Source organism: Stegodyphus dumicola, chromosome 2 (genome assembly GCF_044657685.1).
Source record: "Stegodyphus dumicola isolate Sdum_Otavi_A_Nest chromosome 2, ASM4465768v1".
NCBI classification, from domain to species: Eukaryota; Metazoa; Arthropoda; class Arachnida; order Araneae; family Eresidae; genus Stegodyphus; species Stegodyphus dumicola.
Genome location: NC_140769.1, coordinates 218,890,729 through 218,918,274, shown reverse-complemented (window position 1 = coordinate 218,918,274; position 27,546 = coordinate 218,890,729). Strand labels below are relative to the sequence as shown.

The following is a 27,546-nucleotide window of genomic DNA, read 5'->3' as shown; positions in this document are numbered from 1 at the left end:
GTTTCTACAATTACGCCTTCCCCAACCAACATCACATTCTCCTTCAAGCATAACTCCATACATACTTCCCTACAAAAACTTTTCCAATCTGTCACCGTATTTTTAGCAATACATAATTCCATTCGTAAAAAATCATTCCCGCACTTACCCAACCACATATAGGTAACTCGCAAAACATAGCACATGCTAAATTTACTCTTCGCAAACGAGTTCTTTCGAACAGACCTTGAAATTCGATGCTTACATTCGCCATCAGTAACTCTACACATCCACTCAAAGCCGTCTCTATGGTTCTTTCCCTCTACTAGTTTCATATCAGTTTCACAAATGGAGCACTTATACGATATTGCAATCAAACTTTTCTCCATACACCACTCAATGACGCTTTTTTTTACCTCTTCCCTCCAACTGATAAAAAAAATCCAGATTCAGATACTCATCCATTCTGCAGTAAGCACCGAATTAGATACTCATCAATAATCAAAACATTCTTTAAGCAAAAGAATTCTTTTCTGTATTTTCAGAAGTTACGGTTATAATTTTTAAATCATGCATTCAATATTTTCAATCGTTTGGTAATGATCATTTTCAATCGTTTGGTATCTTAATAATACATTTGTGAGAGATAACTCGTTGCGTTAAATGCTAACACTACCACACAACACACAAAAGTAGATTTATAAGTAAAAAAATCTCGTGCAGAACATTATGAACCTAACATTTCAACTCAGTTAAAAGATAATTTAGGTTTTCTTTAAATACGAAGTTATAGTATACTTTTTTTTTTTTTTTCCGGAAAAGCTTCAGTATAGCCCACCTTTAAAGTTTGACAAATTTGTTTTGGCGCCAAAACACATGAAATACATTGTTTTGAAAAATGGTTGCCATCCAGATTTTCGACGAAACTCCGTGTTTCAAAAATGGCGGCCATCTTGATTTCACCAGAAATCGTGGATAATAGAAATAAATTTATGACTATTATACACGATTTTAAAAGAAATAACTATTAATAAATGATTGATGAAAATGATTAAGGTTAAAAGGATGTAATTTTAAAAACAAAGCCGGAAAATCTCACCTTTGCTTGGCTTTCCCAAATGTAAGATACCTTTGCATGATATCTTACATTTTTCACAACAAGTTTTATCCTGAAAAATCCACAATCCATCAAAAATCCTCTAAAAAAGTTCGGCTAATCTTTGGAATATGGTAACATGTAGTTTGGCGACATTTTGGTAAGGCGGTAAAAGTTACTAGCTAGGACTTTAGCAATAATATGAGAAGTACACAGTTTCAATCACAGATTATTTTGTCTCAGAGAATTGAGAGATCATGAGACATGTCATGTGACATTTATGGACGAATCAGAGTTCTTTAATCCAAAAAAGGGGGAAATTTGCAAAAATATTTGCGGTACTTCATACCATTTTGTATGTTCAGCTTCATTCTATCTTGTATCTTGTGTGAAACAGTGTTGCTTAATATCTGGATCCCATGGCCCTCTCTAAATTCCAAATTTTTATTGCTTTTATGTGATCATCCAAAAGAGTTGTTTGAATAGTGTATGAGTGTAGGATTAATTGCAGATAAGTATGAATGTCCAACACGTGAGAATGAAATGAGAATGTGTGAAAGGAAGGATATTACAGATAAGTTTGAATGGCGGTGTAAGAAATCTGGTGAAAATGAACATTTTGTGAAACGGAGTGTAAGGAAGGGTATCTGGTTTGCTGAAAGTCGTTTGAGTATGGGTGAAATTTTATTAATTTCTTACTACTGACTGAATCGACTTCCAGTTGACTACTAGATTTCCGATTTAGGAATTAGCAATAGTACTGCAGCCGATTCGAATTGTTTCTGTAGAGAAGTGTGCGTGGAATTTTGCGAGAATGATATGGGTATGCTTGGTGGTATTGTTGAAATTGAAGGAAAATGGGTGTTTTGTGAGATTGAAAGGGGAAGTAATAAGTGCCTAAGGTTGTGCCAGATAGAAGTAAAGATTGCTTATTAAGTTTCATTAAGTAGTATAATATAATATACAATAATAATATCTGATTGCAAGTGTGCTGGCAAGCAGTGAATAGAAAACCCTCACGGACTGAAGGAAACGGCGTTCGCCAAAGTTCTCATCGCCTAAAAAAAAAAAAAAAAAAAAAAAAAAAAAAAAAAAAAAATTTCCAGCGCGTCGAACTGTGTATCGGAAATTCTAAAGATATGCTCATTTTAAAATTATTTTGCGACATTGCTATTGAACTGAATTTTATGGTTTAAGTGCAAAGAACATGATATTTAATAAATAAAGGTAACACACAAAACGTTAAAAAAACGGCCCTTTGGACGTAATTTAAAATCTGAAACATTTCAGATTTCTTTATTTTTGTTTTTTTGCATGTGGCAATCGAAAGATGTGGAATGTTTAATGTTAAGTTGTTTAGTGTGTTGAATTCTACGACGATAGTAACTTGTATATTTTAGTGAGTTCATGATGCATCCGTTGTTAGTGAATTTATTTGGTTGATAAATTTAAAGTCTTAGTGTTATACAATTTATTATTTTATTATTCTTTATACTACTTTGTCATGAATTACATAGAAAGGACTATGTTTTTACTTGCAAAGCTGATGGACTTTGTTTTACTCGTCTAATATCTTATCATCTCATTTTACTATTCTGTTTACACAAAATAATTGCAGTTCACTACTACAAAACTTAAAAGTTTCTATTCCGTTTACGTTTAAAAATCATATCTTAGTGTTCTCATTGCCGCCAAAAAATTCGCCAAGTTTTGAAGGCCAAAATAGTTTGGCGCCACCTTACCCCGCTTATAGAAGATTAGTTTTTAGGAAAATCAATTTTTCTGTACATAGAGAAATCATCTGTAAAGCATATGTAATATCGAGAACCACGTATGGATTCTTGTTCCACAGTTACGCAAAAATCAGTATGAAGGAGTTCACCAACCACTTTAGCGCGTTGTAGATGACTCTGGAATGGCAACCTAATGTTGTTTTCCTAATATACATTAGGATTAATTTTTTGTTGAAAATGTCGTTTTTTAAGATGGCAGGCAAGTATAAATAAATACATTTACTATGAGTATAAAATACTAAAGTAAGGTTATTATTACTTTCATATAGCAAAGAAAGAGAATAAAAACACCGCTATAAAAACATTGTGCCAATGTTTAAATAGATTAAAATATTACTAAAATTGAATATCGAATTTAAAACATTATACCAACATTTAAAAGATTAAAAATATTACTAAATTCAAATACTTTAAAATACGTTATATAGAATATAATTAACGTTAAAACATATGTGCCAATAATTATCTCAGCAAGTTTTGAAAATAGTGTATTAAATTTTAACGAAAATTGAGGTATACAATTATAAAATAAAAGAAAAACATGTACTTACATTTTTTTAGTCATTTAACCTCTCGTTTATTGATAAGTACCACGAAAAAAAATCGGAATCGTAATTTAGATATCAATGAAAAAAATTTTAAAAATGTTATGTAAAGGGCAAGATTAAAAAAAATTTAAAAAACAAAAAAAATTATAAATAGATAAAGCAATTTAGAGCCAAATTAATGGATAATGAAGATTAAAAATAACAAAAAAAAAAATTGAAAAAAAAAAATCTGAAATGTTTCAGATTTTAAATTACGTCCAAAGGGGCGTTTTTTAACATTTTGTGTGTTACCTTTCTTTATTAAATATCATGTTCCTCGCACTTAAACCATAAGATCCAGTGCAACAGCAATAACGCAAAATAGTTTTAAAACGAGCATATCTTTAGAATTTCCGATACAGAGACTCACGCGCTGAAGATAAAAATGTTTTTTCTGCACAACGTTGCCATTGCTCGCTTTGAAATCCTTGAGTTTGTTAATCAAAAATTCGTCAAAGTTTTAAAAAATAGGAAATCGATCATAAAACAAATTTCAAATTTGGTCTTCCACATGCTCATATTCGTTGGAGGATTACGTTATTCAAAATTCGATGACTCTATGTACCGTTATTTTATGACAATGTGAGAAATATACATACATTTACGCAGATTTTCATTATTTAATTTCTTCAAATATAATGCAGGACTCTAACATTTTATGGCAACAGTTTGAAAAGTGAACCGACATTTATCCGTCCGACGCAAAATGCCAAAACAAAACTAATAGTCCTTCGGGATTCAAATCCCTTTGGACTAAAAAACAATAATAGGTACTGTTTTTAAGATTTCGAAGATCCTTTAACTGCCCCTCCCTGAAGTACAAAAGACAATTTTTTATTTCGATACCAATAATTCTTGGTACTTACCAATAACAACATTCATCTTTGAAACAGACATCTTTGAGGGAATTCGAAGATATGAATTAAATTTTAAAATGGCGCGGTAATGCACAAATTTTCAGTAACCAATCAGTGAGCTGATTACAGCTCGTTAATGCACAAGTATTCTATAACCAATCAGAGAGCTGATTACATCACGCCTAGACTTAGAATTATTTAAATAATCATACATAATAAAATGCATTTTTAAAAAAATGCAAAATTAAATTGTATTTTAATATTTAACAGCCATAAATAATGTTTAAAACATTAGATTAAATTTATATATATTAAAACTAATTACTTTTAAAGTAAGGTGACGTCATTGTTACATCATCCACAGAATAAAATTTCATAAAATATCATAAACAATACAATTTTTATTTCAAATAAAAATGCAAAATTAAATTGATTTTTAATATTTAGAAGACATAAATAATATTTAAAACACTGATTTTATGCATAATAAAACGCATTATTTTTAAAATAAAATGACAACAAAGTATCGGTTACCATAAATAACTTATCCAGAAATGGGTTTACCATAAGTCGTATTACTCGCCAAAAAATCGCCAAAATCCGTGCAACCGTCTACCAAAGTAGTACCTTCGTATCTTCAACAGATTCATCTTTTTCCATTTTAACATTTTTTTGCTCTTGAAAATGACCAATAGTTGCTGCTTAATCCTGTATGAGCCTGGGATAGGTTCATTTTTTAATAACTTGTAGTTGCTTGCAAAGTTCTTTCTTATAATAATTTAAACGGCAAAAAACAAAAGCAAGAATCAATTTTTTCATATATAACATCTTTACTATTCTTTGTAGCGCTCGCTAACTCCTTGCTGATTTCAGCCATGACAACCTTCAAAACTAAACTGAAACTATAGGTGAAATGAAAGTAGTAGTTATTATCTAGTAGAAGTAGTTGTAGTTATTATGACCAATAATAAGTGTTACCTACATCACTTCCCTACCAGTAACAAAGTTACGTTACTCTGAAAACATGGTGGGAGAGAAGATAAAAATACCTATACAAATAACACTGATACAAATATATAAATTGAAATTATGTACACAAGAAAAACATTGTTAAGTTTTAAATTAATATGAAAGAGTTATAAATTCAAGAAGAGTCAATAACGTCATTGAAACGGACTGGAAGTTTTACTTGTCTTCCATAGCGTGTTGATTTTTTAGGTTGTTCTAGTTGCTGACTTGGCACAGATGTATGATCACTTTTTGAAGTTGGAGACAAAAGTTCATTAGATTGTAACACATAAGCTGGTTTTCACCTATCCACAAAGATACTAACTTGTTTATTTTTAAGTGATAGAAGAAAATATTTCGAGTTTCTTTGCAGTACCAAAAAGGGTCCTTCATATGGGGGCTCCAAAGGTGTTTTTACTCTCTCAACCCGCAGAAACACATGTGAGCATGTGTACAAATCTTTTGGGATGAAAATATTTCGTTTACACTTGGATATGAATTGATAGGGCTTTAAGAGAGCCATCTGATTTCGAAGATTACTTACAAAATTATCATTAGGCATTGGCATGTTTGATTCTTCAAAAAATTTGCCAGGTAATTTAATAGTTTTGCCATAAACCATTTCAGCTATTGTATACTTACAGGCCTCACGTAGAGCAGCTCGCAAAACCATAAAAACTGTTGGTAATGTTTCGGTCCAATGAAGAGAGTTATAACATCTAATATTTGTTTTTAAAATACAGTGTAAACGTTCAATTTTCCCATTACACTGAGTATGGTAAGAAGTTGTATGGTTTACTTTTACTCCACATAGCGAGGCCAAATTTCGAAACACAGGGCCAGATTACCAATTAGGCACAGTAGGCACGTGCCTAGGGCCTACGAAGGCCAAAGGGCCTACGAAGGCCAAAGGTCTTAGGGCTTTGAAAAAAAATATATTGAAATAAAAATACCCCAAAAACTTATAAACATTTTTATATTATTATATAGTGAAGGTCAAAATAATATATGTAAATACAAATACACAAAAAATACGAATACAAAACGTTTGGTTTACTAAGTAGATCCTAAAATAACTCCTTTTTTTGGGATTTTGACACAGCGAATTCGTGTATTATATCTTCAAAATTAATGCCGCGAGCGACATCACTTTCAATACACAGAAGGCCCAGTGACGAAGTTCTCTCTTGACCCATAGTTGAACGCATAAAATTTTTTATAAGCTTCAACTTGGAGAATGATCTTTCTCCTTCTGCATTCGAACCCAATATCGAAAGGTATATGCGCAATGCAATATTAACATTTGGGAAACTTGACACAAGTTTATCCTTTATTTGTAATTTGATGAGATCCGTTATAGAGGTGGTTTTGGGGTACAAATTTGAAAAAATCAAATACTCATCAACAAAGTTTTCTTCTAAGTCAGACGGATACATTTTTACCAGAGCTTGAGCCTTAACCTTGATAATGTCCTCGGTCAGTGTATTATCCGTAAGAAAACTAAATGTGTCATAAAGGCTGGTATACGCAGTGCGTCTCTTTGTCATTTCAGCGCAAAGCACATCCAGAACAATAAAAAAAACATTAATCTTAAAGGAATCTTTGGCACTGCGAGAGGGAGTCTCATCTGGCCCTTCATCGAACTGTCGTTTTCTCTTACGAACTCTAGTTTCGGATTCTTTAAATTCTGAATCTGGTGCAAGGGCTTTTGCCTTAAGATAATAGCTATTATACATGTCCTCAGTTCTGCAGTGAGATAAATATTGAATTAAACTGTCGTAAAGTCGCACCATCGTGTTAAACTCGATGCCAGGTTCTTGAAGAGATTTATTTACAATATCGACGTGTTTTAGATCTTCCCAAATAACTGTGAGTAATACCATCTCCAAAGTATTCATTTGATGGATTAAGGTTTGTGCCTCAATCACTGTTGTAGGTTTCATACCTTCACTAGTTGAAATATTTGTAAGAATACCACGTATATCATCATAATGGGCACATAATGTTTTTACAGCCTCATAACGTGCTGACCATCTGGTCTCTGAAAGTCTTTTTACAGAAATTTTACTTCCCAAAGACCTTAGTTTAGACCATCTTTGAGGGGACGCTGCAAAGAAATTGTAGAGCGATTGCAAAATTTCAAAAAATTTTACAGCTTCTAAGCAGCTTTCTGCCGCCGCTGTGCCAACTAGATTAAGACTATGAGCTCCACATGGTACCCAAGTGGCTGCGCTGTTGATTTCCCTAAATCTAGTTTGTACTCCCGAATACACTCCGCTCATATTAGCCGCATTGTCATAAGACTGACATCTGCAAAATTTTGGGTCTATTCCCTGATTTTCTAAAACTGAAATTAGAGTGTCAAAAAGATACTTGGCATCATGTTTTTCTATTTTAACAAACATCAAAAATCTTTCATATATATCTCCAGATTTTGAGACATATCTAATAACTATGGAGAGTTGATCCGTATGGCTAACGTCAGGTGTAGAATCCACAGTGATTCCATAATACTTGGCTTCTTTGATTTCTGTAACTATTTTTTCCAATACTTTTGACCCCAGTAAAATTATTAGTTCTTCATACGTTGCGGAGGATAAATATGATACTTTTCCGCGGCCTGGATTACCGTATCTTCTTACATGTTCTTCTAGAAACGGATCAAATTTGGCTAAGAGATCGATACACCCAAGAAAATTGCCATTACTAGGATCACCATGTATTTCATTATCGCCTCTAAACGCTAGTCCCCTTTCGGCCAAAAACTTAATTACTTCCACTACTCTTCTTAAAACCGTTGTCCAATATATGCTTTCTTTTTCCTTGACAATATCAAACGTCTCATCAATTTTTCTAGTTTGTTGGTAGTTCACTAAAGCAGAAATAGATGCAAAATGTTCTTTTGACACTTCATGACTTGAAATTCTCGAATGTGCGTTTTTCCAGTCATTAAAGCCTGTAAGGAATTGGTTACACAGGTTTGGATTTCCAGGTAGGTCCGATTTGAACAAAATACATTTATAACAAAAAAACTTGCCAGTAGATTCGGAAAATATCAACCAGTCCCTTTTTATAATATCATTGTTGTTCAGTTTTCTGAAAAAATAATCTTGTGATGGACATCTCATTATTTCGCCAAATTTAGTGGCGTATAACTTAAAATTTATATCCAATTTCTGCACAGGGTGATTACGAGAGAAGTAATCGATAAGATCTGCGCTTATGGTGTTCCACCGTGCTGGATCAGAACTGAAAATACTTGAGGCTGATGTTGTTGGTAGTGATTCAGGCACCACCTGCTTGGAAGCGTCGTTAAAATTTCGTAAACCCCCGTCAGCCTCGTCTTCTATGACATTCTCAGTTTTATTGGTTGAACATTCTTGCGAGTCCCAACAAGCCTCAGCTTCTTTAGGTCTAACCTCGATCGAGGAAATATCTACCGCATCTGCATTATCTTCTGTCTCCTTAGAAATGTTAACATATTTCAATAAAGAACCTTTAATTTTACTAAGCGACTCACTCACTTTCTCTTTCTTTTTGCGTTTTTCATGTCCACTTTGGTGTTTTCTTTTATATCCATCAGACATTTTTCGCTAAAAAAAAAAATATTTAAAAAAAGCTTTTATAAATTGCGCTTAAAAGTTTAAAATAATTTTTTAACTTTCTGATATACCATAATAAAAGCGATGGGCACGCACAAACTAAAATTTAAACTTGTTTTCTCCTTCTTCTCGTCACCTTTAAATATACATTTTAGTTTGCGCCCGTCGCTTTTATTATGCTATCAGAAAGCTAAAAAGTTATTTTAAATTTGTTAAGTAATGCATTTTAAACTTGTAAAAACGAAACCCGGATTTACGAGTATGGATTAAAATTAAGCTATTCCAAAGGTGATTTGGACTGTACTATTTCTACGACTACTACTGGAGATTTTTTACAATAGTATGGCCAAACCACCCCATAATAGGCCTACTCAAAGTTCCTTGCATTGTGCTGCATTCTACGGCGGACTATTATACTAATAAGAAGTGATAAAATGAAAATTCTATTATTTATAATGGAATGAAGCAATATTCCAGAATCAAAAACTAGGTTGAAATAAGTAGAGTATAAAAACAACTTTCCTTTACTTACCTTACTTATAATAAATTTAACTTCCAGTTTTTAAACTAAAGATTGACTTGGGGTTGAGCGTGATTAAATACAAGCACAGGCATACACGCTCTATCGTAGTGTTTACATATTAACTTATTACACAACTGAGCTACTAAAACAAAAGACCTTAGCAGCAGGGAAAACCTCTCGATCGCGCGCAAGCGTTTGGTAGTGGGCATGGAAACGTGGCCAACTGTGTCAAACGCAAGAGATAAGAAAAGCTGGTGATAACAAAAGGTACTAGTGGTTTCTTCATCATTCATCAAGCAGTTTCTCCAGTTTTTACAGCCCTTTTTTCATGAAAAAAAAAAAAAAAAAAAAAGATGACAACAATCAGCGGAAAATGACGATTAAGGATTTCTAAATTAAAAGATTCTCCGTCAAATAGTTCAGAAAATATAAAATTTGGCTTATTTTCTCCTTTCTACCCACCGCAGCAATCCCCACAAGGAAGGAATCTACTACGTTCCCCTTTTCCCCCCAGGACTCTTACCATGGAGGTAAGAAAGGGAGGAGGGGCCATTCCGCGCTAGAAGTGAAGCACTGCTTTGAAGCTTGGGTCACCAGACGGGGTGTTGTTTGTTTACATTCAGAAGCTCGCTTGACAAGATTCTGATAGTATTTCGGCACACGACAGTTCCATAGAAATCGAAAAAGGGACACTCTCGCATGAAAGAAACATTCATAGTGTAATGGATAATAGCAATTTGTATAGTTTACTGAAATTTACGCAAAAATCACATCTTGGTTATTTTTCGATAACTAACAACAGCGATTTTGATTATGAATTCGTTTTATAAAATTCTAAGCTGTCGCACTACAAAAATATAGATTTTAAGAAAATTGCTAAAAGAGATCTGCCAAAATTTATTTTCTAGAAGATTTGAAAAGTTTGAAACTTGATGGCTAAATGTAAATATAAAATTATGTATGTTCAAATATTTGTAATTAGGCACATAGGTCAGATTAAGTTTTTATTAAATAGAGTAACGCATGCAAGGGCTATCTGCCTAAAGAGAGAGATGCCATAGTGGAGGAATTTTGAAGAAAAACTGACCTTTGAGTGGGTATTAAAAATAATACTTATAATTTTCATTCAAATTATATTCATATATATTTTTTATGTAAAACTTTCGGGTGTATGCTAAATTAGTGTAAATTACTTTACACGAAAAATATAGTGAATGCGCAGAAATTAAAGATTTGCATATGCCCGAAATGATAAATAGGAAATATGTATGGGTATTTATGCATGTGCTTGCAAAAAGCATGTATCTGCCTTTAACAAAATACTTAAATATTCATTAAATTATTTATAAATGTATTTGAAATGAAGAATTTATTCACTTATAAACAACTGTGAAAGTACTGTGAAGAAATCTAATGATTAAATGTATCTAATTTATAATGATTATAAATGTTATCTAAATATATAATAACCTTAATATTGAATTGTAAACATAAATTGAAATCCTGTTGACGAATACGTTATAAAACTATTTAAGCAAGAATTGTTCGTATTGGAAAGCAATCTGTTAAAAGGTATTGTACAGCAAATGCTATGAGATGCGCACTTAAGAACATAATAAAGATTTTTGGAATATGTATTGTTGAAATGAAGGGTAAAAAAAAAAAAAAAAAAAAAAAATCTGATAAGTATAATTAAAAGAATTATTCCCTTTACATTTTATAACTCAGTTACAAGTTAATAATACTTTAAAAAAAAACTTATTTTATTCCCTTTCAGAAATGTTCAGAGAAAGTCAAATACTATTTAATTCCTAATAATTCTCTAATTTAAAATGAACCGAATAGAGCATTAATTATAAATTGACTTACATTTTTCGATTTAAAAGAAGCCAAAAAATCATGTCATATTTAAGAAAGTATTTTAGGAAGAAGCTCTATAAATAGAAAAGAAATAATGCATAATTTTAATATTAATAATACAATAAACTTTGATCTTAATTTTTGTACCTTAACCGAATAAAACCGAATTACCTTAATTTTTTTTCTAATGTAATTAACGAAAACTTGTAAAAATATTTCATTCAAATTAAACCATTCTGAGAAAACTGTCCTGTGAAAAGTATAGCATTTAATTCCGTTCAGAATTAAATGTTGTTTAAAAATATGTTGTTTTCACATACTTAGGACTCTGAAGTGTTGTAGAAAAAGAAAATATATACATTTATATGTATATTTGCGACGTAATTACAAAATATTTACACCCGAACGCGTCAAATCCCATAGAACTCAATGGTAAATGACCCAATGTTTTGGTCACCACGTAGGGATCGCCGGTGCTTCAGAGCAGGGTACGGAGAAACTTGTTTAGGGCGACTCCTTCTTACTTCCTACCTCCATGACTCTTACGAACAAAGAGCCTCTCCCACTACGTTTGCGGTTTTTATGACAGTGCATATTCCTCAATTGTGCAGTCACTCTTTTTTCAATTAGAAAACGGAAACAGGACAGAGAAATTCCCTCTCAAGTCTTCCAGAGTACTTTAAAAGTGAACTTTACATCTCTATCGGTCATCTACTTCAATTTTAGTGCTTTTGGTGAAATTTTGATTTTAGTAACAGCTTGTACAGACTCTATATTGTGTGATAAGATTAGTGTTTCATTGTTTTCGCACTCTTTTCTTAACAAGAATTGAGAATTTTCTCTCTTGGAGATAGTCTAACTTACGGAAGAAATACTGCTACCAAGGTAGGACTTTTTACTCTTTCGTCCCCGCTTCTCATTCTCCTTGCTTTTGTAATTGATTAATTATACCACATGCATTGCATAGTTTAATAACAAACAGAGTTAATTGCTTAGTGTTTAAAGAGATGAATTGAGGTGCCTAATATTCCTTATTTTCTTAAGTGCTGAATAACGCAGTTGACTTAATATATATTCGACCTAACATTTTTCATTTCATTTTACCAATGTTTTTAATAAGTTACATTCTTATATTAGTTACTTTTTTCATTTATTGCACTGAATAGAATCTATTTGTTCTTAACATTCTATTATTATGTTTGTACTTGTTTTTTGTTATATATTTTATATTTAACTCATCTAATCTGATTAGTAATTAATACTGGTATTATTCATCCTAAAAAAAAAAAAAAAAAAAAAAAAAAAAAATTGGCTCTCTACGTATAGAAAGCATTTCCATTCAATTATCTCTGTAGTACGACATTTCTCAGGAGTGTGTGCAACTTATCACAGTATAACTGTTCACAATTTATAATATTAATTCCCTCATAGTCAGCTTCCAGCATGGCTCAAACTACACGTCCTTCGAGCCCAGTGTCCGTCAACTCGGAAAGTATGCTTTTACCACCGGAAAAAGCAGCAACAGTACGCCAAGAAACGCATATAAGAGCCGTAAATCTTTATCATGCATGTCTAGATCTAGCCAGTACTAGACGAGGCGGAAAACGCATCATCCCACCAGGAATGTTCACAAAGCTTAAAAAGATGCTTGATGAGCTCAGAGATATTGCTACAAGTAATGGGATCAGTAACGTAAGCGATGTTCCGTTTCCGATATGTATTCCGCATCCCTCCCACGCCGTTACATGTCAGTGCGATGATTCCACCACAGACTTAATTAATACAGAAACAATGCCGTCAATACTAACGCCATAATACTAACGCCATAAACGTTTCCGAAGAAGCAAATAACTTAATAGAAATAAAAACACCAAGGGTTAAAAAACCGAAAATCTCAATCAATAATATCCCGAATACGTTACCACCAAAATTAGTTCTCGAAGAACTAGTTGACCAACTAATGATTGATAAAGAGGAGATTTCACCTCTCTTTTACACAAAAGGCAAAAACCCCAACACCATTAAGTGGGTTCTCGAATGCTCCCCTCGTACTCTATCAAAATGTATTGAACGTAGGAAAATTATAATTAATTGGAGCATTCTCCCAATCGCAGAATTCTACGGTGTGAGGAGATGCTACAGATGCCAAGATTTCTCACATTCTGGTAGTGCATGCAAATTTAGGACTTATTGCGCTTTCTGTGGCGGACCTCACTCCATAAGGAATTGCAAAGAAGACGTACCGGATTGTATCAACTGTAAACTGTTCAACTGCACATATGGAACCTACATCAATACTTCACATGCTGCATTCTCCCCCAAATGCCCATTATATCAGAGGGATATCTCAAAAATTAAAGCTGTTGCAGTATACACATCAAAGCAAGAAGAATAGTTAGCTTACTACCTAGTTTCTTTTAAGTTAATTTAAACTTCCCTTTCTGTACATGAATCCATCAAGTACTACCGCCGCCCCTTCAGTTCTCCAATCTCAACTGTTTACGACAATTTTACACAATAATTCGCCTCCACAGGACAAGCTTAGAATCCTTCAAATAAACTTAGGCAGAGGAAAAAAGGCGTCAGAACAACTTAGTGAAGTAATTGAAAATAACAATCATGATGTAATTTGCATTACTGAGCCGTATTGCGTAAAAGGTGAAGTTAGATGCCTTCCCCTTCACTGGCAAATATTTCAATCTACCGAAAAGGATCCTCTAGTTAACCCACGTGCCAGTATTATAGTCACCAATACCAAATCGTCCCCTACAATTATATTAAGCCATAGAGATGTGATGACGATAAGTATTAACTGTAAATCAGAACAGCTATTAATTACTTCCATTTACTGCTCACCACGAGAGGATATGGGGCCGAATCTCCACACATTAGAAAATATCTTTAGTAATCTCAGAAGATCACAGCACGTGATTACAGGTGACTTCAATGCTCACCATCAAATGTGGCATTACAATAATACAGATAATAGAGGACATACATTAGCTGACTTTATTGCTACACACAATCTGTATATACATAACCTCTCTTCAGACACTCCTACATTTGAAACAACAAATGGTAAAGGATGGCCGGACTTGACACTGTCAACATTGAGTATCTCCAATAAAATACAAGAATGGAAAGTTCTTGATGATCCAAGACACTCAGATCATAACTACATCTCATTTGAATTATCAGAAGAAATCCCCGACCTCAAATTAAGAAGATTTTCAATCTCAAAGCAAAAAGCAAGGCAATTTGGAAGAAAAATCTCCACATGTATTCAGTATGCGGAGAAACTTATAGATAAATGCACATCACCCGATGCAGTCCATGATTTAATGGAAACAATTATCAAAACAGTACAGGAGACAGCGACCAACACATTTAAACTCCGTAACAACAACAAGATTACGAAGACTAACTGGTGGACAAAGGAATTAAGACGTGAAAAGCAACATACAAGGGCCCTTCGTAGAAAAATGAAAAGTGCTCCGGAAGAGTTGAAAATGGAAATATGGATAAAATACAAGCAACAATTAGCAAATTACAAAAAGAAAATAACTGAAGCAAAATTACGCAGCTGGAAGAATTACTGCTGTAGTAATAAAGATACATACGGCCAGCTGTATAAAATGGCTACAAGTAAAGTTTTTAGTCCCGCACATATCGGTCTTTCGAGAGATCAACTCTCACGTAACAGCCAGCTTGGTAATGTCACTGAAAAGATTCTCAACAATATTCTAGATGTTGTTTTCCTAAAAGATAATGCAGAAGACGATGGCCACTCACATTCCGACATTAGATACAATAATACCGCTCCAAATACTCCAGACGATGTGGAATTCCACTCACAAGAAATTTCAAAAATTATTAAGTATCTTCCGAATAATAAAGCTCCGGGACCTGACGGATTAGACAACAGGATTATTAAGATAATTCACCACGCAATGCCTTTTCTGTTCCACAAACTACTAAACCTCTGCCTCAAATTTTATGTCTTCCCGAATTGTCTCAAACAGGGACAAACAATACTATTCAAGAAAAATAATAAAGATCCTACGGATCCGGAAGCCTTCAGACCAATCAACCTCTTACCTGCAATAGGTAAACTTTTGGAACGTGCAATCGCGGGCAGATTACGCCACCACTTAGAGAAAAACGAAACCATAAGCCCCAACCAATACGGCTTCAGACCTCTCAAATCTACATCACATGCGATAGTAGAACTTCAAGAGCAGATCCGTAGGAATAAATCTTCAGCTCTCCATACAGCAGTACTCTGCATGGATCTCAAAAATGCGTTTGATTCCGTGTGGTGGCCTGGTATCCTTGAAGCCTTGCGCAACATTAAATGCCCTCGGAACATATTCAAGCTAATGAATAGTTTCCTAACAAACAGAGCAACGATAATCATCAGCAACAACTGTATAGTAGAAAGAAGAATAACGAGGGGCTGTCCACAGGGCTCTTGTCTAAGTGCAGACCTGTGGAACATCACCTTCAATTATATCACCTCCTACAAGTGGCCGGACCATACAAAGCTCATCGCCTTTGCCGACGATGTGGCCTTTGTAACAAATGGGCATTCAAGAGACATACTAGAAAAGAATAGTAACGAGACTCTCTCCATATTCCATTCCCTCTGCGTCAATCAAAAACTAATAATTTCAGAGCCCAAATCACATATTATTTTATTTCCAAAACCGGGCAAATCGCTACAAAGGCTGCCTTGCATTAAAATCAATAATAGAAGAATCAAGATCTCAAAAGAAATCAAATTCCTCGGATTGAAAATTGACCAAAAGTTTTCTTGGATCCCGCACCTCATGGAAATTCGGAAGAAGACCCAAACTATTTCTAGAGCCTTCGCAAGGATGCAAGGCACAACGTGGGGCCTCAAGTCGAGGATGCAAAACATTCTCTATAATACCGTGATCGAAAAAATAATCCTCTACGGGGCATCAGCATGGACTCACCCTATGACAGTGAAAAAGAAAAGACTCTTAGCTTCGATCCAACGCCCCTTCCTCTTACAAATAGCAAAAGCATACAGAACTACCTCAACGGCAGCTCTCTGTGTATTAACAGGAATCCCACCCCTCCACCTGAAAGCAAAAGAAGATGCAGACTTAGCCACGTTATTCCACCTCAAGAAAAACATAGAGGTAGAAGATCAAAACCTGTGCCCCCTTGATTTTGAACAGCCACGAAATCCTTACCTAAGACACCCTGCAGTACATGCAAAACTCAGAATATGTACAAAAGAAGACACCCTCAGTGTACCTTCATTTCCAGTCGTGTACACAGATGGGTCAAAGTTAAACGAAGAAGTAGGATGCGCGTTCTTTGCACTCCTCTCAGAACAAGAAACAACAGAATGGAAAGGACAAAGGAACAACAACAGCGTTTTCCAAGCTGAGCTTTCAGCCATAAAACACGCTATTCTATGGTCTCATCAAAAGCATCTAACATATGTTACCATCTACAGTGATAGCCAAGCGGCAATTAAAGCTGTCAATGATGCAACAAACAAATCATCAATAGTGCAAGATATCTACGATTTATTATCACAGCGCAAGAGAACATCTATAAAAATAAAGTGGGTAAAAGCGCATGCTGGACAAGCCCAAAATGAAAGGGCAGATGCGCTTGCTAAAAATGCAGCTCAAGACCCATCTCTACCTCCAATCAATGTCCCATTCCCTAAATCGTATGTGAAACATATGTTGAAAAAAATTACATTAAAAAAATGGCAAACTGAATGGGAAAATGCAGAAGTAGGTAGAAGGCTTTTCAACTTCTACAAGAAACCCACATATGATCCAATCTCTTATAACTTCTTCATCAACATATTCTTATCTGGACATGGTCTTTTCCCCACGTACTACTTTGCACGAAATTTGAGCGAATCAGACAAGTGCGTATGTGGGGAAAAGGGAGACCCAGAGCACTATATTTTCAAGTGCCAGCTCACAAAAGAGCTACACTGCAAAGGAAGGTCACAAATTACGCCTGAGTACATTAAATGCATGCTAACGATACCTCATTTACAACAAAAGGTTTCCTTGATTATGAAGAAACTTTTTGCATATAAAAGAGAAGACATATGTCAAGATGCTATCGCATCTGTATAAATACCTCTTATTCTACAACTTGCAAAAATAATGCAAGATTTCAGAAATATTGCAAGTGTCTGAAACAGGCTAAATATGGTATAAATAGTTTTTATAAAATAGTTACATTAAGAATTTGGACTGTATTAGTGTAATAATTAAATCATTAATTAAAAAATAATGTAAATAATATACGACTCTATTAGATATATTAGTGTAAATGTAAGTATTATGTGATTTTCTAATGTATATTTTCTGTATTTATGATACATTAATTTACAAAAATAATAATGTGAGACTTCAGTGCTGATGCATTTGTGTGTAACAAGTTAAAAAAATGAAAGGAAATGTATTAATAAGAGAATTCGCCTTAGTAATTCAACTAAGTATGATAAAATGCACAAAAAAAAAAAAAAAAAAAAAAAAAAAAAAAAAAAAAAAAATCTTCAATTAGCTCCTTAAAATGATGTTTATTTTAATTGGATGTAACTAGATATACTAATGTAAATATATTGTTTGTATGAAGTACAATGTACAATGAAAGTTTGTATGTATGTTCGAAGTAATTATGTTATTTCAATCTGCCATAATCCAACTTTTGTTGATAGGTTAATTTCTTTGCAATAATTGTATACTATGTCTTTGTAATTGTATATTCAATACGTAAGTCTAATATTAATGTAAAATTACTATGTAAATGTCTTGGTAGGCTAGCATCCGATGCGGGCCAACTAAAAGCCCAGCGGGGTACAGTAGTGCGGCGGAGCAACACCTGTAAAAGTCACTGACGACGTTCTGGTGCTCCGTCCACTTTTCCCTGTCCCTGTCCCTGTGTCAAACGCATGTGCCCGTCCGAGAGGTTTTCCCGGCGGCTAATGTCTTGTCATGTTCATGTACTAAAACCCTGGAATTCTGCATGGAATTTGGTAGATATAAAAGTTGCATTGTTGCAGATAAACTCAATTCTGGAATTATGGCTATTGAAAATGGCTCTATGAAAAATAAAAACATTAAAATCCCAAAATAAAATAATGTTATTTTACCGCATCATCACATTTTCGGATTTATATCTACAACAAAATTATTACTTAATATTAGCGGTCAATTTCAGTTAAAAAATGTTTATTATTTCGGGGCCTACGCTGCTGGAGTGCCTAGGGCCTACGACACCCTTAATCCGGCCCTGTCGAAACAGTTCTGAAATGAATGGAGTTCCTCGGTCAGTAATAACACAAGAAGGTACACAAAATCGTGTTATCCAATGTTCATAAAAGGCTCTGCTATACTTTCTGCTGCGATATTTGATAACGGTACCACTTCCACCCAAGAGGTAAACCGATCAATACACGTCAAATAATAAGTGTATCCATTAGAAGGTGAATAAGGCCCAATTAAATCAATGTGCATGACACTAAATCTTTCGTCTGGTGCTTGATATTGAGAATATTCTAATTTTGTATGTTTAGTTACTTTATTTTTCTGACAATCGATACAAGTTTGGGCCCACTGTTTAACATCTTTTTTTATATCCGGCCAAATGAATCTTTTAGTAATCTCTTTTACAGTACTTCGGATTCCAGGGTGAGATAAAGCATGAATTGCATTAAATGTTTTCATCCGAAAAGTTTTAGGTATGAATGATCTGATATTACAAGTAGAGGTATCGCAATATAAGAGTTTTCCTGATGGTATTTGGTGCTGTTTAATATGCAATGATTTGGAATGTAATTTCAACTGTTGCAGTTCATCATCATTAATTTGTGTATCTGCTATCAGGTCAAAATCGACAACAAGTGAATCGATGTCCTCAATTCTAGATAGGCTGTCTGCAACCACATTGTTTTTGACCACTTACATGGCGTAGATTAGTAGAGAATTGTGAGATATATTATAGCTGTCTTAGTTGTCTGGGAGAGGCTTTGTTATTATTTTGCTTAAAAACAAATGTTAAGGGCTTATGATCCGTATAAATAGTAAAATCGCGGCCTTCAAGTAAATGTTTGAAATGATGTTTGTTAAAATTTAACGGATAAATGTATACCCAAAAGCTCGCGATCGTAAGCGCTATAATTTTTCTGGGCATCATTAAGCTTTTTTGAAAAAAAATGCAATAGGCTTCCCTTTATTTGGTTCTTTTTCTTGAATAACTGGCCGAATAGCCAAATCGGATGCATCTGTGAGAAGTGCCAGAGGGTATTCGAATTGGGGTAGGCCATCAACGGTACCTGAGCAATATCTCGTTTACATTTTTCAAAACTTTTTTTTTTTTTTTTTCGTAGATCCTTTCAAAAGTTCATGAAGAGAAGCTTGAGTTTCTGCGCGGCATTTTTATGTAATTACGATAGAAATTGATCATTCCTAAGAAGGAACGAAGTTGATGTATAGTTTCTGGCAATGGATATTTTATGATAGCTTTAAATTTTTGAGGTAGAGGTTTTGAACCTACAGCAGATATTTGATAGCCCACAAAGTCTATTTACAGGTACTCCCAAAACTGATTTGCTAATATTAATTCGGAGACCATATTTATCTAAACGTTGGAAAACTGTTTTAAGATGTAAACGATGTTCTTCCTCGCAAGAAGAGGCAATCAACACATCATCGAAATATGGAAACACGAAGTCTAGGCCATAAAAAACTTCATTGATGAACCTCTGAAAGGTTGCGGGGGCATTTTTGAGATCAAAACTCATGACATTGAATTGTTAAATACCAAAAGTTGTGATGATGGCAGTTTTTTCTTTATCTTCGTCTGCTAGTGGAACGTGAAAATATAGTTTTATGAGTTAAAATATGTTGAAAATCTGGAATTCGAGGAATGGGATAACGATCAGATACAGTTAAATCATTCAGTCTTCTGTAATCCCCACACGGGCGGAAAGAACCGTCTTTCTTTGTTACTATGTGTAGGGGACTTGCCCATTTTGAACTGGACGGACTAATTATGTTATTGTCCAGGATATATTTGAATTCTCTTTTAGCTATTTCCAACCGTTTAGGGTCTAATTGTCTTGCTTTACAATTTACAGGTTGTAGTTAGTTATTAGTTATAATATGATGTTTCACATTATGCTTTACAGTAGAAATAAGAAAATTTGGTTTTGTTATACTAGGATACATAGCAAATAAATCAGAATATTTACATAAGCTATGCGTTGTATTTACAGTTTCATTAATAGAGATAGGTGCGATGTCACCATAAACTGCGAGGTTCGTCACACCATCAACTAACCTTTTATGTTTTATATCAATCAATAAATTGAACTTATTTAAAAAAATCTGCACCTAATATGGGTTTACTAACTTTTGCTACAATAAATGGGAATTGAAATTCTCGGCGTAAACCAAGATCAAGAATTAAAACTTCTGTACCAAAAGTATCGATTTCTGTATTATTTGCAGCATATAATTTATAGTCACTTATAAGTTTGTGTTTAGAAGTACGAGGAATAAGGCTTACCTCTGCTCCACCGTCAACCAGAAAATTTAAACCTTTTTTTTTTTTTTTTCTTTTTGGTCCGTGATAAATAAGCGGAATTTACGGCAATTTTCTTTATTTACTGCAGCAGAGTCTGTCGCTAAATTTACTGCTGATTTTCGTTTTCCGGGAAGTTGGTTTTTTCATGCACAGGGGGCTTTGCATCTATCAGGAAAACACTTTTCCCGATAACGAAAGTGGAAATAACAGTACTTAACATTAGGGTTATAACGGCTGCGAGACTTACTTCGATCAATAGATGATCGACTGCTATTTTTTGAGCGAGGACGAGAATTTCTTGTGACAGTTAGTTTTTGGAGTTTATTATCCAAAGCTGCAATTTGTTGTCGTAATTCAGCAATAGCATCTGCTCCTGGAGAAACAATACTGCTGGCACAGTATAGTTCTTGTTTCGGTTGCATTTCGAAGATACGATCGGCCATTAGAGCCAGTTTTTCGATATCTTCATCACTAAGGATTAAAATATTGCTCACAGAATCTGGCATTTTCTGCAGAAATAGTGTTTTAAGAACTTTATCCGAAATGCCATCAGTAGCATGATTTTGCATTTTTTGTAAAAGTTGACTAGGTGTACTATCTCTCAAGTCTATGCCTGTTAGCAGTCTCTGTAAACATTTATTTTCACTTTCTTTAAAAGTGTTCAAGAGACGTTCTTTAGCAGCAGTATATTTGGTTTTGCTATTGTCACTTATAATATCCCACAAAACTTTCAACAAATTTTGCTTCCAATTGCGAAACTAAGTAGTTGAATTTAGTTTCCTCGGTAGTTATTCCACAAATAGAAAACTGTGCTTCTAGTTGATAAAACCATATCTCTGGCTTTTCAGCCCAAAAGGGAGGTATTTTCACATTTACCCATGCTATTTCGTCTTTAGTCGCCGATTCTTCACTTTCTGACATTTTTATCAATAATTCCGAGGTCACCAAGAATGTAGTTGCTTGCAAAGTTCTTTTTTATAATAATTTAAACGGCAAAAAACAAAAGCAAGAATAAGTTTTTTTCATATATAACATCTTTATTATTCTTGGTAGCGCTCGATAACTCCTTGCTGATTTCAGCCATGACAACCTCCGAAACTAAACGGAAACTATAGGTGAAGGGAAAGTAGTAGTTATTATCAAGGAGGTTAGAATAGAAGGAGGGAACGTTCAACTCAAACGGCGAAGCTTGGCAGCCATGTTCCTGTTATCGCTGTGACTTGTGCAAGGAAGTCTGTAATTGCAATATTTTTTTTCTTTTCTTTTTGAAGAATGTCATCTTGTGTTGTATATGGATGCACAAACAGATTTTCGAAAAAGATTCCTGGGATTACTTTTCACGCGTAAGTATTGATTTTCTCTTTTTTATGTAATTTGATAACTTAGGTAAAAAATATCACAATGTCATGTTGTATTCTTTCCAGATGTGAAGAAAGGATTTAATAATAATCAAAATATGGGAAATACATTTTAATGTTTCTGTTTATAGCTGACATCTTTGTTCCTTAACATACAATGATGTATGCTAGGATTTAAACTGTATAATTTGAACGTTTTAGGTAATTCGTTTGATAATTTTCATGAAAAGTAAGACACCAATTGTTACTATTTTTATGAATTGTAAAGGTGCTAAACAAAGTAATGCTTTTTTATGTATTAATTATTATTCATTTTTAAGTTTTGTGAACTGTTAGGAGTATAATTTGTGCATTTGATCAAGATAAACTAACTCTTCTGTTGTTAAAATTTCTTTTGCATAAATTTAAATTTGTGGACAGTATAGCGATAAAAGTAAGTAAAATATTTACACAACTGAACATGTGGAAAGACGTATGCAAAAATATAGGTATAGGTCTATTTCTGTAATTCAGCTTAATTCAAGGCAATTTCTTTGAGATTCATGAATATGAAACGCGCATAAACTGAAATCACTGAATTCACATAAATCTGTTTTATTTTAGTAATATTTATTTTCTTGTTGTTATAAGATTGTTGGTTGTGAAAAGAATCTATTTAAAACTTTCATTAAAAAAAAAAGCAACCTGTGACTATCTTTTTAGATAATTATCTGCTATTCATTTTAGGTTAAAATTTTTTTAAATGATTCTTTAATAAATTACAGTATTGTGAATAAATCAGAAATATAACTTCTTAAAGGAAAAATTGGAAAGTACACCCAACAGGTTGCTAATAAAACCTAAACAAATTCTTGAAAAAATGCAGAAACATTATTTTTAAAGGCCTTAATGTTATGCACATGCATTTAGATTTCGAACTATTTCTTAATGGTTTTCTGTACGTAGCAAATTACGGATATCATCTTTATAACTTTAAAACAAAATACTAACAATAGCAAAGCATTTCATTATAAATTTTACATATTTTTAGTGGAAAATACATGCACGGAACAGCTTAAAAACACGTATGTTTCACTGCCGTAATACAATGTTTTGAAGTTACTAACATGGACGCCGCTTGTTCGGTGGAGTTTCACTCCCCGATAGTAGAGGAAAATGCGAACCCTCCCTCCTTCTATTCTAACCTCCTTGGTTATTATCTAGTAGAAGTAGTTATCAAAATATGGTAAGTCAAATATATCAAATATAGCAATATATCAAATATATCAAATATAGCAAGTCAGTTAATTGTTAATAATTGTTGCCTTAAATGCCGTTCTAGCAACCGGAGTTTGCCTGATTTGTTATTTAAGATTTTATACACCCTATAGCATAAATTCCCTAATATTTTCAAATTTCTTGTTTTTATTAAATTAAATAATCCACCACATAAATGATGTTTTGAAATCTTATAAAACTGTAAAGTCTAGAGAATGACTGCTTTGATTCACACATTTTAAACTGAACAAAACAAGATTCATTTGTTAAACTATATTAATGAGAAACTGATACATCTGAAAATTATTTCTGTGAAGGGCAATTTTTAAATTCAAATGATAAGCATAATCAGACCTTTTTTTCTGTTTTCAGAGTTTGCCATCTTACGAGTGGGAAGTGAATTTACAGTCTGCTGATCTAGATTTAAAAGTAACGGAAAACCCAGCTTATGGACTATCTTCAAAAAATTGGTTGGAAATTACCAAAAGCAAAAATGATGCTAATCTCTCCCTCGAAAACGTAGATCAGACTATGGAATGTGCATCCAACCAAAGTGAAAGAAAAGAACATTATGATCAATCCAGCGACTACATAAAATCGGAGCCTGAAGTCGATGCCAATAGTGCTAGTCAGAAAGACCCAGACTGTGATGAAAATACCGTGCCTATAAAAATGAATCAATTAAATATGCCAACATCAAACTACGTTCCACAGTGCAAAATAGATTTCAGATCTAAATGCACGGATGACAGTAATGATACTTCGAAGGTCGAAACAAATCATTCTGGTGATCAAAAGCAAACTGGTCTTACTTGGTCGGTACTTAGACACCGGCAATTAAGTGGTGATGCTCTAAGAAACTGTGATAAATCTAATTCTTGTGTGATAGAACATTCTGGTTGTGATAAACTTCAATTAGATGGCCAAATAGATAGTCAGGAAAACCCAGTAGATTTTAATACAATGGCCAAACCAAAACGGAACATTAAAGATCGATCTTTCCCGCTTTCGCTTATGAGACCAATTACCAAAATCAGTGATAAAAAAAGCGAAATACTTCCCCAGCCACTTTTTAGTCATGGCAACAAAAATGATCTATCTAGACAACATATAGTTCAAAGGACTGCCCGAGATAAGTTTCAGAACATGAGGACAAACAAGGATAAACTTGATGACAAATCAAAGAAGCTAACAAATGATGTTCTGGACATGAATAACCCACTATCAGAAATTTCTCAAATTAAGACCGAAGAAAGCATTCAAGAGTGGTTAGCAAGAATTGGTGAGTCAGCGAATAACACTTGGCCAGATGATAAAGAAAAGAAAGATAAATCGCAACGCTTTCCACCTTGGAGCTTAGAAAACATTATAGACGTAAGGGAAAACTCAAATACAGTACAGCTTAAGCAACGAAACAACCATGAAACAGACAACCTTTTCTTAGACAAAAGTACACAGCATTCTACTGAAATGTGCCGCAACCGCCCTTGCCAAAATCGTAAAGAACAGCAAGAATTTGAAGAAATAAACTACTGCGTAAAAACGTCGACTAGCGAAGATATCGACGCAAACAGGTTGCTATGCAATGCATCGAAAGCCTCTCCAGCTAATGTACCGATGGTAGTCATGCAGTGTTCTAGATTACATTCACACATAGGATGCAAACCGCCATTTCAACAAACTTCCTTGCCAATGGGTACATTAGTGACGGCGCTATACCAAGAATCAGACTGGCTATATGTTCAGACACCACACGGCGTCGAAGGTTTTGTGACTGCATCAAACTGCTTACCTATCGGAAAAATTAGCGATCCAGCTCAAACCTCTAGACGTCCTTGGGAACCTTGCGATTTTCCAATTCAGAGTAGCATGCGTAACAACTGTGAATTTGGACGCCAGCAAGGATCTTACATTCAAGCAAAATTACCAACAAATAACTGTAAGCAAGCAGTACCTTACGTTAGTACTGTGAAGATGAAAACAAATTTTTATAGTGATAGATATTTCAGCCATACTTTCAAATCTAAGGATTCCATAAAAACTGCAAAAACTGTCACTGATATCTTACGTAGTTCTCCAGACACTAAAGTGTCTAACCAATTGCAAGACTTTCACTGAATATGAGATCTAAGTCATGATATAGTTCATACTGTGCTTGCATCTTGTCAACTACTAGGCATTATTTAGCTACATACCAGTTTCAATTTGTATGTTTATATTGTGATAAATGTGATAGACAATATTTAAGTGGTTTAAAATTATAGAATATAATTTTTTTATTCAAATAATATGCAAATTTAATTTTTTTAAATATATTTCAGAATTAGAGTAGCACATTTTGGAACAACTTCAATTAGTATATTTATGAACTACCTTCAGCAGTATTGTTTAAAAAAATTAAATAAGTTAATAAAACTGATATTTTATTTATATCAATATATAATATGAATCTTAAGAAATAAATTGTTCTCTAAATGTTAAGGAACAAAAAGATTTTAGGGCAGACATTTCAAAGCGGGGAAGGCAGGAAATGGGAAAATTAGAAATACAGAACATGTAAACAGTTTACTGCATATTACAAAAGTTGTACATGTCGTACTCCTTAAAAAAAAAAAAAAAAAAAAAAAAAAAAAAAAGTAAAAATTAGAAAACACATGATTAATCAGGTATACAGGTTAAGTTTTTTCGCTCAACTAAAGTAGAACAGTTTTTACACAGAATATGCTCTTCCTTGACGTTAATGCAATTTTCTCACCTCTTCTCCAAGCTACTGATTAAATTGCCAGGTACTTTTCAGAACATTTTTGGAAGCAAAGATCACACATGTGTCTTAATACAGCTCATTCAAGGATCTTAGTGGGAGGAATAAAGCAAGGTTTCCTTTTTTCTGATATGGTCCCGTACGTTGAGTCAAAAGAGCACATGGGCTTCAAGGAATACATGCTAGTTCAGATTAAGATTTTCAATGCAGATCATATCTATAAGGGGCAATCAAATGAAAACAAGACAAATGGAAAAAAAAAATTAAATTGTTTTTTAGTTCATAAGTAACAGCCATAACTCTTAATACATTTATCCCACTGTTAGACAAGACAGTCAGTGCCGTGTTGGAAAAATCATTTCGGTTTCTCATGAAAACATGACTGCATCCACGGATGCACCTCTTCGTCCGAAGCGAACCGACGGCCACGAGTGTCTTTCTTCAGCGCTCCACAAATCTCTAAATCGCAATGGGAGAGATCTGGATGGTACCGTGACAACTGTGGGCAGGCATTTTCTTGCTACAGAATAATGCCGTCCGTCAACATTTCTGAGCGTCTGGTGAATCATGGGCCCGCTCAATTTTTGCAAAGAGTCCACATACCAGTGTGGGTTAATTATAGCACCGTGTTCCAGAAAATCCATGAGCAGCGGGCCCTTGCAGTCAAAGAAAACGTTCAGCATGACTTTTGCGGAATTGGCATGCACGACTTTGGATTTTTTTCGGTGAGGGTGAACCTGTGTACTTCCACTGTTGATTCTGACGCTAACTCTCTGGCTCAAAATGATGACACCATGTTTCATCGACAATACGGGACAGGAGACGATATTCTTCATCCTAATACTGTTCCGGGTGCTGCAGTGATGTCAACATTCTGTTCAACTTCTGCCCCTCCGTCAGACTGTGGAGAATTCCCTATGCACAGATTTTCCGGACTTTCAGATGCTTGGTCAAGATGGCGTAGCGGTACCGTTGAAAATGCTCAACATGAATCGAATGTGTTCCACCGTCCGCTTTCTCTGACAGCAGCATACACCGCAGCAATGACAGAAGGGGTAGAGCCTTTCTTGGGCGACTGCTGTTTTTAATGACACCTGACTTTCGCGATATTGTTTATTCCATTCAAACACACCCTCACGTAACATACTATATTCCCCATACACAGCAGACGTTCGGACATAAACTTCACTTTCTGATACTCCTTCCGTAGTCGAAAAACGCACTACAGCACGATGTGTCTCTTTCCCGGCCACCATAGTAATGGGGGCGCA

The 27,546-nt window shown here is 34.2% G+C and overlaps 1 protein-coding gene across 1 annotated transcript in view; it reads left to right on the top strand.

Moving 5' to 3' along the window:
* Window positions 1–26,165, top strand: part of LOC118202204 (uncharacterized) — a 139,469-nt gene extending 113,304 nt beyond the window's left edge. The window contains exon 4 of the mRNA XM_085811781.1: window positions 23,887–26,165. Within this exon, the coding sequence (XP_085667907.1) occupies window positions 23,887–25,632 (1,746 nt within the window). The 3' untranslated portion in view covers window positions 25,633–26,165. The remainder of the gene's footprint in view (window positions 1–23,886) is intronic.
* Window positions 26,166–27,546: the final 1,381 nt, after the last annotated feature.